General features: G+C 55.5%; 5 protein-coding genes and 1 non-coding gene across 6 annotated transcripts; 3 read left to right on the plus strand and 3 right to left on the minus strand.

Annotated features, from left to right (window-relative positions):
• Positions 1 to 628: 628 nt before the first annotated feature.
• Positions 629 to 2,244, minus strand: SODALDRAFT_330410 (RNA polymerase Rpb5 domain-containing protein). Its single transcript, XM_028611189.1, has 3 exons — positions 1,979 to 2,244; positions 1,747 to 1,829; positions 629 to 1,596 (listed from the first exon to the last, which is right to left on the minus strand). The coding sequence occupies exons 1-3, from the start codon at positions 2,060 to 2,062 to the stop codon at positions 1,071 to 1,073; spliced, it is 693 nt and encodes a 230-aa protein (XP_028468475.1). The 5' UTR covers positions 2,063 to 2,244; the 3' UTR covers positions 629 to 1,070.
• A 148-nt stretch (positions 2,245 to 2,392) lies between these two features.
• SODALDRAFT_t50 lies at positions 2,393 to 2,498 on the plus strand. The gene has a single exon. It is a non-coding gene; the product is annotated as a tRNA-Leu (tRNA).
• A 474-nt stretch (positions 2,499 to 2,972) lies between these two features.
• SODALDRAFT_330411 (hypothetical protein) lies at positions 2,973 to 5,178 on the plus strand. Its single transcript, XM_028611190.1, has 3 exons — positions 2,973 to 3,412; positions 3,556 to 4,746; positions 4,857 to 5,178. The coding sequence occupies exons 1-3, from the start codon at positions 3,275 to 3,277 to the stop codon at positions 5,037 to 5,039; spliced, it is 1,512 nt and encodes a 503-aa protein (XP_028468476.1). The 5' UTR covers positions 2,973 to 3,274; the 3' UTR covers positions 5,040 to 5,178.
• A 1,520-nt stretch (positions 5,179 to 6,698) lies between these two features.
• SODALDRAFT_348862 (hypothetical protein) lies at positions 6,699 to 7,992 on the minus strand (the record flags this gene model as incomplete). Its single annotated transcript, XM_028613391.1, has 3 exons — positions 7,451 to 7,992; positions 7,007 to 7,323; positions 6,699 to 6,968 (listed from the first exon to the last, which is right to left on the minus strand). The coding sequence occupies exons 1-3, from the start codon at positions 7,551 to 7,553 to the stop codon at positions 6,699 to 6,701; spliced, it is 690 nt and encodes a 229-aa protein (XP_028468477.1). The 5' UTR covers positions 7,554 to 7,992.
• A 675-nt stretch (positions 7,993 to 8,667) lies between these two features.
• On the minus strand, positions 8,668 to 9,484 carry SODALDRAFT_102216 (hypothetical protein). The gene is made up of 2 exons (XM_028606462.1): positions 9,164 to 9,484; positions 8,668 to 9,100 (listed from the first exon to the last, which is right to left on the minus strand). The coding sequence occupies exons 1-2, from the start codon at positions 9,363 to 9,365 to the stop codon at positions 8,811 to 8,813; spliced, it is 492 nt and encodes a 163-aa protein (XP_028468478.1). The 5' UTR covers positions 9,366 to 9,484; the 3' UTR covers positions 8,668 to 8,810.
• Positions 9,485 to 9,961: 477 nt separating this feature from the next.
• SODALDRAFT_330416 (GTP-binding protein) lies at positions 9,962 to 12,062 on the plus strand. The gene has a single exon (XM_028611191.1). The coding sequence runs from the start codon at positions 10,129 to 10,131 to the stop codon at positions 11,953 to 11,955; it is 1,827 nt and encodes a 608-aa protein (XP_028468479.1). The 5' UTR covers positions 9,962 to 10,128; the 3' UTR covers positions 11,956 to 12,062.
• The last annotated feature ends 40 nt before the right edge of the window (positions 12,063 to 12,102 follow it).

Consider the following 12,102-nt stretch of genomic DNA (forward strand, 5'->3'; position numbering starts at 1 on the left):
TCCCTTGTAATTGTCGTGGGCTTATATCTATTCTCGACATGGTCAAAAGTACAATGACTTAACTCCGTTCTTTCAATTGGTAAATGGACCGTATAGGTTGTTTTGTTTTCGACAACTTGCTCCCCTTTGCAAATGACCGGCGCGAGCCTCGGCGGTGTTTGCTCGGGAGAGATGGTTTATGGATAACTATGCCGGGCAAACTGTAAAGTCATTTTATTGCCGTGAATTTCCGACTTGGTGGTAAAAGAATGCAACGAGGATGGCCTAGCCTGATGGGCGATGGGCGTGATTCACCCCCCCCCCCCCCTTCTCATTTCCGTCAGACTGGGACTCGCTAGCGGACGCTTGGTGCTTATTGGGGTCGGCAATTAGTCTACCCGAAGGGGAAGGAGATAAGACTACGTTTGCGCCACGGGCTGGTGGTACCTTGAGCTCCGAGTGTTTATTAGACTTGTATCTGTAGTGACCAGGACGCGAATGTAGCGACAGACGACCAAATCGAATGGCTTCGCTTTCGAGCGTCAGGGCTTCATTTAGACCGGCTGCCCGAAATTCGTCTCTCGTTATCCCTGTTATAGTCTTTGGTTCACTGCGACGGCTTTGCCTTCGAGTCTCGGCGTATAATGAACAAACTCCAGGAATGATAAGTACCTCCGGCATGTTCTCCTAATAAGGTTCTCTGGTAAGTCCTGTGAGCACACTGTTCAGGGACCAGGGACTCTTAAATACAGCGAGCGACGCATTGGCAGAGGGATGACCCGGCAGGGCTATGACCAGCTTGGTATAGAGCAACGTCTTGACGGGAGATTAAAAAAATGGTATACAGCTCTTTGTCACATACCAAGAACCAAAAAATACATGGAACTTTTTCACCTTCTCCTGAACGCCAAACGCGAAAAATAAAAGAGTTAAGGCCATGCAAAACGCCACCATCTCTGTCCCTTCCGCACGCACTGCCTTTTGGGTCCTTTGAGAAGGGGGATTCCAGCTGCCCATAACAAGGAACATAGCCGGTTTTCCCCCTCCTCAAGACTCCGTGCCAACCTGTCCAAAAACCCCCCCATCCCCATTTACACGCAGAGCCGATAACTGGCATACCGACCCGCCGTCTCGGAGGTGCGAACAATCTTGACGACCTGGCCGCGCTTGAGGCCGAGATAGCGCGCGACGGGATCCTTCTGCAGGATACGGGGCAGCTGGGTCTCCTTGAGGCGGTAGCGGCGGAGGAGGGCGGCCTTCTCGTCGCGGGAGAGGACGATGTGTCTGGGGACGAGCTCGTGGTGGGTGATGTTGACGAGGAGGTCCTCCTCGAGGAAGCACTCGATGCGGGCGAAGTTCTCGACGGTCATGAGGCTCTTGCGGGCCGAGGCGGTCAGCGCGGCGTGCGTCACCATGATGCCGGCCTTGTAGTGGTTGCCGACCACGTGGGTCAGGAACTCGCGGATGCGGGCTACGCCGAGGGACTGGTCCGCGATGAACTCGACCCAGATGGGGCCGATGTCGGGGACCGGATCGGGGTTTTGCGGCGTCGGGGCGGGGGTGTGCTTTTTAAGGGTTTCGTCTGAGGGGCGGGCTGAGAATTGGAGCTTGTGGCGGCTGTGAAAGAAGAGAAAAACGAAAGAAAAAAGGTGTGAGCGTCAGCAAGTCATTCTGTTCAATGTGTGCTTGGAGGTGAAGGAAGGGAAGGGAGGTTGTAGTTGATGCGAAGGAGATATGTGGTTGGAAGTAACGGAGGGTTGAACGTACTCAAGGCTGCCATCCGCGGAGGTGAATTCTTGCTTGAAGCGCTCTAGAGGAATGTTGATTTCGGATTCGGCCAGTTCGTATCCCTGGGTGCCAGGTCCATCGTCAGTTGTTGCGCCGATACGACTGGAGGGGAGGGGGCTTTTCCAAGTTCGCAGTGACCGGACGGGCATTTGCAGGTCCTCCGACGAACAAACAGGGAGAACGTTAAGCAGAATTCGTATCGTGTGCATACCCTGTCGTGTACCAACTCGTGAACCGTCCTCCATGCTCGCCATAGACGGACCACCTCCTTATTCTGCCCTTCAGTGCCATCCATCGTCGCGGTGTTGCGCGGCCTCGCAAGGCTCTGTACTCGGGTTTAAAAAGAAAGGGCGGCACCAATGCCCGCGTTGCACTTGTCGATTGTTATGTCGACGGCGTAAATGTAGTGGTGTACGGGAGATTCGGCGCGGGACTCGACAGGACGCGGATGGGGTGGAAGGTTGCTTGTGATCTTCGATCAGCCTTGCAGGTAGAAAAAAAAATCCAAGTTCCCAAAGTGCAGGTCTGGAGCGGGTAATGGTGGAGACAAAGCTCATGTGAATTATGTAATAAATACGCCAAGCTATACATGCAGCCCTGAGAAGAAGGTTCATATCATCTGTATGGCAGGATGGCCGAGTTGGTTATGGCGCCAGGTTAAGGTCACCTTAACATATATTATCCTCTTCCTGGTGGGGCAACCCTCGTGGGTTCAAATCCCACTCCTGTCAATAAACTTTTGCAGTTTCGACTTGAGTTTATCTTTTTGTCTTTCATCCTAACTAAGGTACCGCCATGTCTCTTTTGGTGCATTGATACCTTACTTTTCTCCTCTTATTCATTGATTAAGGTATTTCACCGCGGCAAATGACAATATCGTTTCAATTACACAATCACTACACAGTAATAGGTAATTACGCAGTAGTTACTCGGTGCGGAGGACAAAGGGACACAAAGTCCCATATCCGTACTCCGTATATCTGCCCCGTGTCCTCTATTGTTTCCCGTCCTTATTCCTTGGGCGGCAACACTCAAAGTGTTTAATCCCGGCAAGAACCCCGTAGCTTAGTCACTTTCAGGGCCCTATTGGCCTAACCACAATCGGTTGAATGCCACATGTTTCGTGAATAAGGTACATAGCCCGCGTTACTCAATACAAAGTACAATTGGCAAAAAAAGAAACGCTGGGTCCAACACATTGCCCAGAGAGACCCTGGAAATTTGTCCTAAAGGCCTCAAACCTTCCGGGGCTTCTTTTATTACTTCTTTCTCTGAATCGGCTCACCCGCCCTCACCCGCTATCCTCGCCCTTTGGCTTTGTCATTGCCGCTACTCCATAAGAGCTCACCAAGGCAGCTTGCTTAACTGCGTAGTTTGCCCAATTGGCTCCGGAGAAGACTCCTTTGCCACATAACCCCTTCCCCCATCCGTCCTCTCTCCCCTTCGGCACGCTGCAGCTTCGACTCGACCGTAACCGAATACCAAACACACACCAAATATCAACATCATGGCTGACACCAAGAAGGCCGCTGCGGCCGAGTCCACCGACGCAAAGTCGGGACGTCCCGCCATGCCTGATGAGGCCGCTTACCAGCAGAAGCTCAAAGCTGCCGAGGCCGAACACAAGAAGTCCATGGACAAGTTGGTACGTTGCGATAATTCACCTGCGCCTTCTGCAATCTCCCATTCAACATGTGTCGGCGATTCGGGGCGCATCTCCTTCCTTCCCTGCATGCAGTCCCGTGTCAGCTAACCATAAGCCTCTCCCCGCCTTGTCTCTCCTGCCAGGCCGCCATCCGCGCCAAGATCGACCTCGCTATGCCTAGCAAGGACAAGGAGAAGCAGAGCCCTACCCAGAAGCGCCGCCAGGAGCTCATCGCCCAGGCCAACGAAATTCGCCAGAAGCAGGGTGCCGGGAAGAACGCCCGCGCCGGCAAGCTCGATCAGATCAAGCGGCTCGACGAACAGCTGCGCAGCCGCATCAATGAGCAAAAGATGGCGCGGTCCAAGGCCCCCTTCAAGAACATCGACGAGCTGGACCGCCAGGTCGACAGTCTGGAAGCCCAGGTCAACTCGGGCACCATGAAAATCGTCGACGAGAAAAAGGCCTTGGCCGAGATGTCCTCCCTCAAGAAGCAGCGCAAGAACTTCTCCCAGTTTGAGGAGGCCGAGAAGCAGATCGACGACCTCAAGGCCAAGATCAAGGAGATCAAGGACTCGATGGATGACCCCGAGGCCAAGGCCATGAGCGAGCAGTACTCCAAGATCCAGGCCGAGCTGGACCAGATCAAGGCCGAGTCGGACGAGGCCTACAAGAACCTGTCGGCGCTGCGCGACGAGCGCACCCGGCTCCAGGCCGAGCAGCAGGAGAAATACCAAGCGATCCGCCAGATCAAGGACGAGTACTGGCAGCAGAAGAAGGCCGCGCAGGCCCACGAGCGCGAGGCCCGCGACAAGGCCCGCGAGCGCCGCAAGGCCGAGCAGGAGCGCTACGTCCTCGAGCGCAAGAAGGCCGAGGCCGAGAGGCTGCTCGCCGAGGCCAGCGAGCCCGCCTACCTCGACGAGATCCGCCGCGCCAACAGCCTGCTCCTGTTCCTCGACCCCTCGGCGGTCAAGACCGAGAAGGCCCCCCTGCTGGCGAACCGCGGCCTGGGCGCCCAGCCGGAGCGCAAGGTCGACGATGCCAACATCCAGGGCACCAAGCTTCCCAGCAAGAAGGACCGCGAGGACGAGTACCTTCCCGCCGTCAAGAAGGGGAAGAAGGGCAAGAAGGGTGGTGCCGCCGCCGCCACCGCCGCCGCCACCGCCTCGTCTGGCTCTGACAGCGGGAAGTTCAACTGCCCGCCCTCGGTCGTGGAGGACTGTGCGTTTATGGGCATCGACCCGCCCATGAGTGCTGCCGATGTCTCGCCCGTGGCTGAGAAGGTCAAGGCCAAGCTCGCTCACTGGCAGGAGGACCAGGCTGCTGAAACTCAACGCGTAAGCTATCCATTCCGTCTCTTTTCTCTTGTCCTTCGTGTCTCTTCTTGTTTTCCTTCCATTCTTGTTCTCAGTAGTAAGCTAATCTCGTCATCTCTCACCCCAAACAGAACATCGAAAAGGCCAAGAAGAAGATCGAACAGCTCGAGGCCGAAGAGGCGAAAGCGAATGCCGCCAACGGCACCGACGACACCAAGGACGTCAAGGAAGTCAACGGAAACGATGACAAGGCCGTCGAGGAGGTGACCAAGGATCTGAAGGAGACCACCGTCGAGGAGGGCGAGAAGGCATAGATGGCTCCCTTCGACAACGACCATCTCCCACCAATTATCTCATATCGGCGGACGGTTTCCTAGACACTCCGCCCAATCCATTTTTTTATGAAGCCTTGTTGTTGCGAGGGAGGAAGCGAAAAAGTGTGATGGGGTGCGGGTTTTTTTTTTTTTTTTTTTTTCTTTTTTCACAATAGAAAGAAAGGGAAGAGGGAGGGGAAAGAATATTTAGCATCACACAGACCTTTCGGCATGCCGGACGACGGAGGTATAAAAAATTAAGAAACCCTGTGGAGATGGTGGTTTGCATAGACCAGAGGAAGTATAATGGGCCATTCCCTCCTTTTCTTTACTGCCTTGTCTTTTCTTCTGTTTACTTACACAGCCTGCACGTTATCGTGTTCCCGCCTGTTATATGTCTGACGGGCGCACCTAGACGTCAGGGTGATGAACGGCAAAAGGAGAGCAGCACAACGAAAGGGGGGTTTCTGTATACCTTAGAGAAGGGAGTAGGTAGTGTTATGAGGGAAAGGAGTAGCTGGGGATGATGATGATGATGACCCCTGATTTCTTTTTCCCTTTGTCTTCTCTTCTTACTCCTTTGCATCCTTGTTCTTCTCTCTCGTCGTTGATGATAGCGAAACGAACTTGACCTTTACCAACCGTGCCACACCCTTTTATTGCTCATCCGACTCTGAGGTCCTCTTCATCCAGATGGAACATCTGCTCATTAATCTACAGACTCGCCTTGACCCCGGTCCAGCGCGTCCAGCGGATTGGGCATCGACTTTCCCGGTCAGGCATGTCTGCCGCTTGCAGTTGGGAGGAGATATTAGCTTGCATATCGCGGGGAATCTGGCCATGGGGAGGGGGAGATGGATCATTAAGTGGTCTCCCGCACGCCGTGACGCGCTCTCCGCCGTTAAGACTGCGGGGAAGGACGTGCTATGCCAAACCCCATGACTACGCCGTTTGCGCTTCTGCAATAATCAAGACTGCATAACCTAAGTCAAGTGGGTTTAGCCAAGCTTCTGCCCTGTTTACGCTTTACGAGTGGTCGAGCATAAGCCAAAAAAGCAAGAGCCTGCTGACTGACACTGACCTAGCCATGGAGCTTTTGAGAGCAAGGTTGAAGGGAAAACCAAGCTATTTACATATTTTCGACTGTTTTTTAAACTATTTAGTATTGTCGTATATATTTCACAAACTTTGCCACCAGTTAATCCTTAAATAGAATGACTCCGCCTTGCGTGTCATGCTGGGGCTTGAGATTAGAGGGTCTGTCGCCATGTGTGATTCTGGTGGTTTGCCAGGTCTCAGGTGTCTCTCCCTGCCGGAATATGCCTACCCCGTCAATTCGGCGATATCGCGTTTCTGCATCTATTGCGCGACGTCATGTGTCCCTCGGAAATGATGAGAAATAAGAGCCAAGAAGGAAGAATAATGGCTTTACAGAGAGCCATTACAATTCGCTATGCGAATGCCCGGCGCCGTCTTCATGATGCCTATATCATGCCGTTCGTATAATTTCGTAAGGGTCATCACAGACAAAGGAAAAAGAAGAAAAGAAGAAGAAGAAGAACAAGAAGAACAAGAAAAAAGAAAAGCTCTTATATGAGCGTTGCCATGTCCAGATCGTGGCCTGGATAACCGTGGTCCAGTGGGTATCTCGGACGTATTTCAACATGTTAAAAACGTAATCAGGGGCCCCATGGAGCTGGATAATACGATGTTGGGGGAGGCGGCCTGTGGGATGCCCTTCTTTCCCTCGGAGCCGGCGTTCTCCTGTCTCTGTCTCCTCGGGCTTCTATTGGGGCCGGCGTTCTCCTGTCTGCTCGGGCTTCTATTGGTGCTGGTGACCTCCGTGGCAAGGGGGGCTCCCGTTCTTGAAGGCTTCCGGCGGATAGGTTGGGGGGCGCGCCGATACCGCCCGATCTGCGGGACGCTTTCCTGGATCCGTTGAGGGCACTCAGGGGCGGGTCCTTTACAGCCGCCTCATCATCGGACGGTAATGTCAACTCGACCAAGCTGTAGAAATATTCCAGCACCTCGGGGTACCGTTGTACGCTGCACTGCCAGTCTTCATCGATACCACGCTTCAGCGTGGCCTGAGCGGCGGCAATCTCGTTGGGATGCGGTGGGGAATGGTAATAGTGATACGCATGGGCGGATATGCGGTCAAGGTGCGCCATGTGAGCAGCCTTTCGACGCTCTGTGAGGAGGCGGAAGTATTCGAGGATGTAGTCCTGCGCATGTGCCCTAACCCAAGCGCTGTTCGCGAAGAAGCCACCACCGGTCAGTACGTCTGGTACAAGGTAGAAAACCATGTCTGCGGCAACTCTGGGGGAGGACAAACCGGATATCGTTGTAGATGGACTGCATCATCCGATGCTCGGCCTGTTTGATAGCCACTTCGAGGCCTTTAGCCTCACAATCACAGGCCATAGTGGCCGGTGCGTGGCAGATGGCGCAGTCAGGGTCCATCCTCACGACTGTCTTCCGCGGGATATGGTCTCTGGTATACATCTTAGCCATGGCTAATGGAGGAGGTGGGATACCGAGAACGAGACGAGACGAGACGAGGTGAGACGAGGTGAGACCAGGGCAGGCAGGCCGTGCGAGAACACAAAAGAGTGGGGAGTGAGTGAGATATAGATAGTATACAAGAAAGAAGCTCAAAGTGGTTCCAATACAAATACAATGGACATCTTTCCGTGTGTGAAGACCCCAGCCTAGGGTCTCCTCCTAGTACGAAGGTTTGGGGATTTTGGGTATAGAGAGGGGAACTGGCTTTGGTAGGGCAGAAAGGGAGGAGAGGGGGGAGGGAGAAGAGGGGAGAAGGATATAGGGAAGTTGAACTCACCTGGAGGTATTTGAGTATGCTTGTCAGCGACGGGCAGCGACAGCCAGACGACGGCGAGTGGTGGACAGCAGGGCCAGAGTGTCGAGTGCCAAAGGAGGAGTGCGTAGGCGTGGTCTGTAGTGCGTAGTGCGTAGTGCGCAGTGCGTAGCTAGTCCCAGCAGAAGAAGCTATGTATCCTGCAAGGTCAAAGCAGGAGGCGATGAGAGGTAAGCTGCGGAAAGCAATGAGCAAAAGCAGCGAGCGAGTCGAGTCGTCCAGTTGAAAAGCGACGTGCGCAAGTGAGCAAGTGAGCGAGCGAACGAGGGACGAGAGCGTGGTGTATCTTGGTATGTGCCGATATGTTTTGGGGGGGACGATTGAGAGGGAGGAAGCTAACCCACGTCTCGTGGGGAGAGACAGCTGGACAGGACAAGCGTCGTTCAATGGGAATGGGGAAAGAGTAGGAAAGACTCGGTGCGGGCGGAAAAAGGGGGTGGGAAACGTGGGGAGAGGGGGACAACAGATTGATCTGCGAAGCGAAACGAAACGGGTGCCGGATTCAGGAAGGGTCGAGAGCGCAGGCCAGTGGACGAGGGCTCGCAGAAGACGCAGTACGTTGTACAGTAGGACCAACCAGTATGGATGTCGTGGCTCGAATGGCTAACTGGTGGTTGCATGCAAGATGCGAAGCAATGGTCCAATCGAGGTGGCGTCGGTGGTGCAGAAAAAGAAGAGCCGTGGCCCCAAAGCTGGTCGATAGAGGAGAGGCCCCAATAGGACACTTATGATGAGGGGTGGTGGTACGGCGCAGTAGTTTAAGAGCAACTGTCTTGTCTGTCACTGTGCGGCTAGTAAATATACGACCAAAGTTGAGTCTTGTATTTGGGGGTGTTTGTGGGGGGTTGGAAGGTTAGGAGGTTGGGGGTCGGGGTGTCGGGGGTGTCGGGGGTTCAAGGACCGGACGTGATGAAGGAAGGCAAATAGTCGTAGTCGCGTGGGGAAAAGTGGTGAGCCGTCTGTTCGTCTGTGTCTCCTCGTCTTGTCGGTCTCTTTCTGGGTGCGAATGTGCGAATGTGCGAATGTGCGAGTGTGCGTGTTGTGGGTTTCGTTGTGGGTTTCGTTGTGTGTTGTCCGTCCCGCTCGTTGCCCGCACTTAACGGGATTTGGGAATTGGGCCTCAAGGCGGTCTGCAACTCTTGCATAAGCTGGCCGATGTGCAGCTCAAGGGGAGACGCTTGGCCTATGAACTTGGTCAATTAGAGGTCATGAGCCAGTTGAGGCAGGTCTGTCGTCTCTCTTTTACTTGGTTCGGGTTGGTAATAATACCAGCCACCGACCTCGGTTCTTCTGCAGCTGCAGGTCTGGACGTCTGAACCCCCCCGAAAACAATGGGTCATGGTCTTGTCTTGTCTTGTCTTGTCTTGTCTTCCCCAGAGCCGGTCTGGGTGATTGCGTTGGCTCGACCAACTGGAACTGTACCAGCGTTGAACCAGACCGGTCACCATTATATCGACATGACATTCCCCTCGAGATGCCGTATAGTTATTTTATTCATACTTGGACCGTAGCCCGCGTCTTCGTCGTCAACGCTCGTCCTTGTTTGCGAAACACATGGACGTCGGTCGTGTTGGAGTCGGAGTCGGAGTCGGCTGCGACTGCGACTGCGACTGCGGCAGGTCATAGCTTTCTCGACGACACTCTCGCATATTTAAGCTCTCTTTGCTGCCCGAGTAATACGGAGCATTACTCGGTATGGAGCACAGGCAGCCATGACGTTCGTCGATAGGGCAGACGACATGCGGCATGGGGGTGACGTGATCTGGGGAAGAAGTTGACCACTTCCATGTTGAAAAGAAGGCAAGTCCATCTGCGGAGTACCTTTAATGTTGTACTGCCAGGGTGTACATTCATATATAAATACAAAATCACGAGATCACGGGAACAAACCGTTGTCGGATTTTGAGGGCAGCTGCCTTGTGTTGTCGCCCTCCCATCGCTCCTTCTCTCCTTCAGAAATGCCTCGAAAGGGGAAAGGGGAACCCGAGCCAAGCCAAAACGGGCACTTGCAGAGAAGTCCATCTGGCTTACATAAGGTGAGATTCGCTGAGCTTATCTTATCTATCGAGTACCCACGAACCTTTCCAAACTTTTGGTGCATCCAAGAAGACGAGGAACTTTCAGCCGCATTCATGTTCGCCTCTTTAAAGGCAAGCACTTCACTTACATTTCTCTTCAGACCTAACGCCTTCCCACAATCCCGGAGCCACCATGGCTCCTAGGTGCTCAGGTGGTCATTCCCTATTTCTACCATTCCTTTATCCTCCCTTCTTCCTCGCCAGGACCCATGTCCTCCTCCCTCAAGCCGCAGCCGAATCCGTCCTCAGAACCCCTTCGCGCCGTCACAGCTCGACTCATGTCGCTCAGGAACCGATATCAACTCGCCTTAATCCCGGCCCCGACGACTATGCGGCTCCCAGCTTTGCCGACAAGGCCCAGCTGACCTTATATGCCGGCGGCGGCGGGAACGGCTGCATCTCCTTCCTGCGAGACCTCTTCCTACCCGAAGGCCCTCCGAACGGCGGCGACGGTGGCCATGGTGGGAACATCTACATCCAAGCCGTACACGGCGAGACGTCGCTCCACAAGCTCGCCCGTCGACGCTTCGTCAGGGCTGACAGGGGGAAAAACGGCCAGGGCAGTGCCAAGTCCGGTCAACGCGGCGAGGACGTCATCATCACCGTCCCCGTCGGTACCGTGCTTCGCGAGCTGAGCCGGGTGGACCCCGTCGCCGAGAATGCCATGCGCCAGCGCGCCGCCTGGTTCGAGAAAAAAATGTGGAAGGCCAGGAAGCGAGAGCGCGATGCCGAGGCGGCTCGCAGGGAACTCGAAAACCCCGATGCCGAAGATGACGACCACATCACGCCCGAGACCATACGCCAGCTCAAAGAAGCAGAGGAGGAGGATGACCCGGAGCCCGATGACCCCAACCGCGACAAGTGGCTCGTCTACCCGGGAGCCTCCAAAACCGAAGTCAGGAACATCTCGTTCCCCCGCCTGCGCCGCCGCGAACGTCTCTTCCGCCAACCTCCCGCGCCTTTACACCTCGACCTCTCCCGCCCGACCCCGACGCCCATCCTCCTCGCCGCGGGGGGCATCGGCGGTCTCGGCAACCCGCACTTCGTCTCTCGCGAGCACCCGCGTCCCATCTTCGCCACCAAGGGCGAACGCGCCGTGTCTCTCGAGATCGAGCTCGAGCTCAAGCTCCTCGCCGACGTCGGCCTCGTCGGCCTCCCCAACGCCGGCAAGAGCACCCTCCTCCGCGCCCTGACCAACTCCCGGGCCCGCGTCGGCTCCTGGGCCTTCACCACCCTGCAACCCAACATCGGCACCGTCGTCCTCGACTCCTACAAGGGCCGCCCCGTCGTCCGCTCCTACAGGCGCTACCCCTCCGCCGTCTCGTCCTCCTCCTCGGAGGTCCAGGACGACCAGACCCCCGAGCACCGCACCCGCTTCACCGTCGCCGACATCCCCGGTCTCATCGAGGGCGCCCACCTCGACAAGGGCCTGGGCATCGCCTTCCTCCGTCACGTCGAGCGCGCCGGCGTCCTGGCTTTCGTCATCGACCTCTCCGCCGGTGACGCCGTCGCCGCCCTCAAGGCCCTCTGGCGCGAGGTCGGCCTCTACGCCCAGATGCGCGAAGACGAGGACCGCGTCCGCGCCGCCGAGGCCAGCATCGACTGGGACCTGGATACCAGTGGTGACCGCGACAACAACGCCCATGCCGATTTGGCCCGTGATGACGGCCCTGACATGCTCGTTTACGGCGCCCCTCCTGCCCCCGAGCGCGTCTCGGGCCTCCACATCGCCGGAAAACCGTGGTTCGTCGTCGCCACCAAGGGCGACCTCCCCGATACCCAGGAGAACTTCCGCGCCCTGCAGGCCTACCTGGAAGACGTTGGTAAGGGTGCCGAGCCGCACCCGAGCGGCATCGAGGACGCGTGGATCAAGCGTTGCACCGCCATTCCCGTGAGTGCCATCAACGGCCATGGCGTCGACCGCATCGTCCACTGGACTGTTGGATTATTGGACGACTAGGCGCCGTTGTCTGAACTCCGGACCTTTTGATCTGTAAATCACACCTGTATTTATACGATGCCTTGTATATTTTACCCACATTTTCGTTCCAGTATAGAAAAGCAGTAATATAGAAGAAGTTATGATTCACGCGTAACAGCGATGATT

Source organism: Sodiomyces alkalinus (assembly GCF_003711515.1).
Source record: "Sodiomyces alkalinus F11 unplaced genomic scaffold SODALscaffold_2, whole genome shotgun sequence".
NCBI lineage: Eukaryota > Fungi > Ascomycota > Sordariomycetes > Glomerellales > Plectosphaerellaceae > Sodiomyces > Sodiomyces alkalinus.

Excerpts from the sequence above, each read along its gene's own strand:
- SODALDRAFT_330416 (XM_028611191.1), top strand. The coding sequence starts at position 10,129 with ATGGCTCCTAGGTGCTCAGGTGGTCATTCCCTATTTCTACCATTCCTT.
- SODALDRAFT_330411 (XM_028611190.1), top strand. The coding sequence starts at position 3,275 with ATGGCTGACACCAAGAAGGCCGCTGCGGCCGAGTCCACCGACGCAAAG. Across the intron at positions 3,413-3,555 it reads AGAAGTCCATGGACAAGTTG|GCCGCCATCCGCGCCAAGAT; the intron begins GTACGTTGCGAT and ends CTCTCCTGCCAG. Across the intron at positions 4,747-4,856 it reads AGGCTGCTGAAACTCAACGC|AACATCGAAAAGGCCAAGAA; the intron begins GTAAGCTATCCA and ends CACCCCAAACAG.
- SODALDRAFT_330410 (XM_028611189.1), bottom strand. The coding sequence starts at position 2,062 with ATGGATGGCACTGAAGGGCAGAATAAGGAGGTGGTCCGTCTATGGCGA. Across the intron at positions 1,830-1,978 it reads ACGAGTTGGTACACGACAGG|GGATACGAACTGGCCGAATC; the intron begins GTATGCACACGA and ends CCTGGCACCCAG. Across the intron at positions 1,597-1,746 it reads TCCGCGGATGGCAGCCTTGA|CCGCCACAAGCTCCAATTCT; the intron begins GTACGTTCAACC and ends CTTCTTTCACAG.
- SODALDRAFT_102216 (XM_028606462.1), bottom strand. The coding sequence starts at position 9,365 with ATGGTGACCGGTCTGGTTCAACGCTGGTACAGTTCCAGTTGGTCGAGC. Across the intron at positions 9,101-9,163 it reads TTATTACCAACCCGAACCAA|GCCAAGCGTCTCCCCTTGAG; the intron begins GTAAAAGAGAGA and ends CCAAGTTCATAG.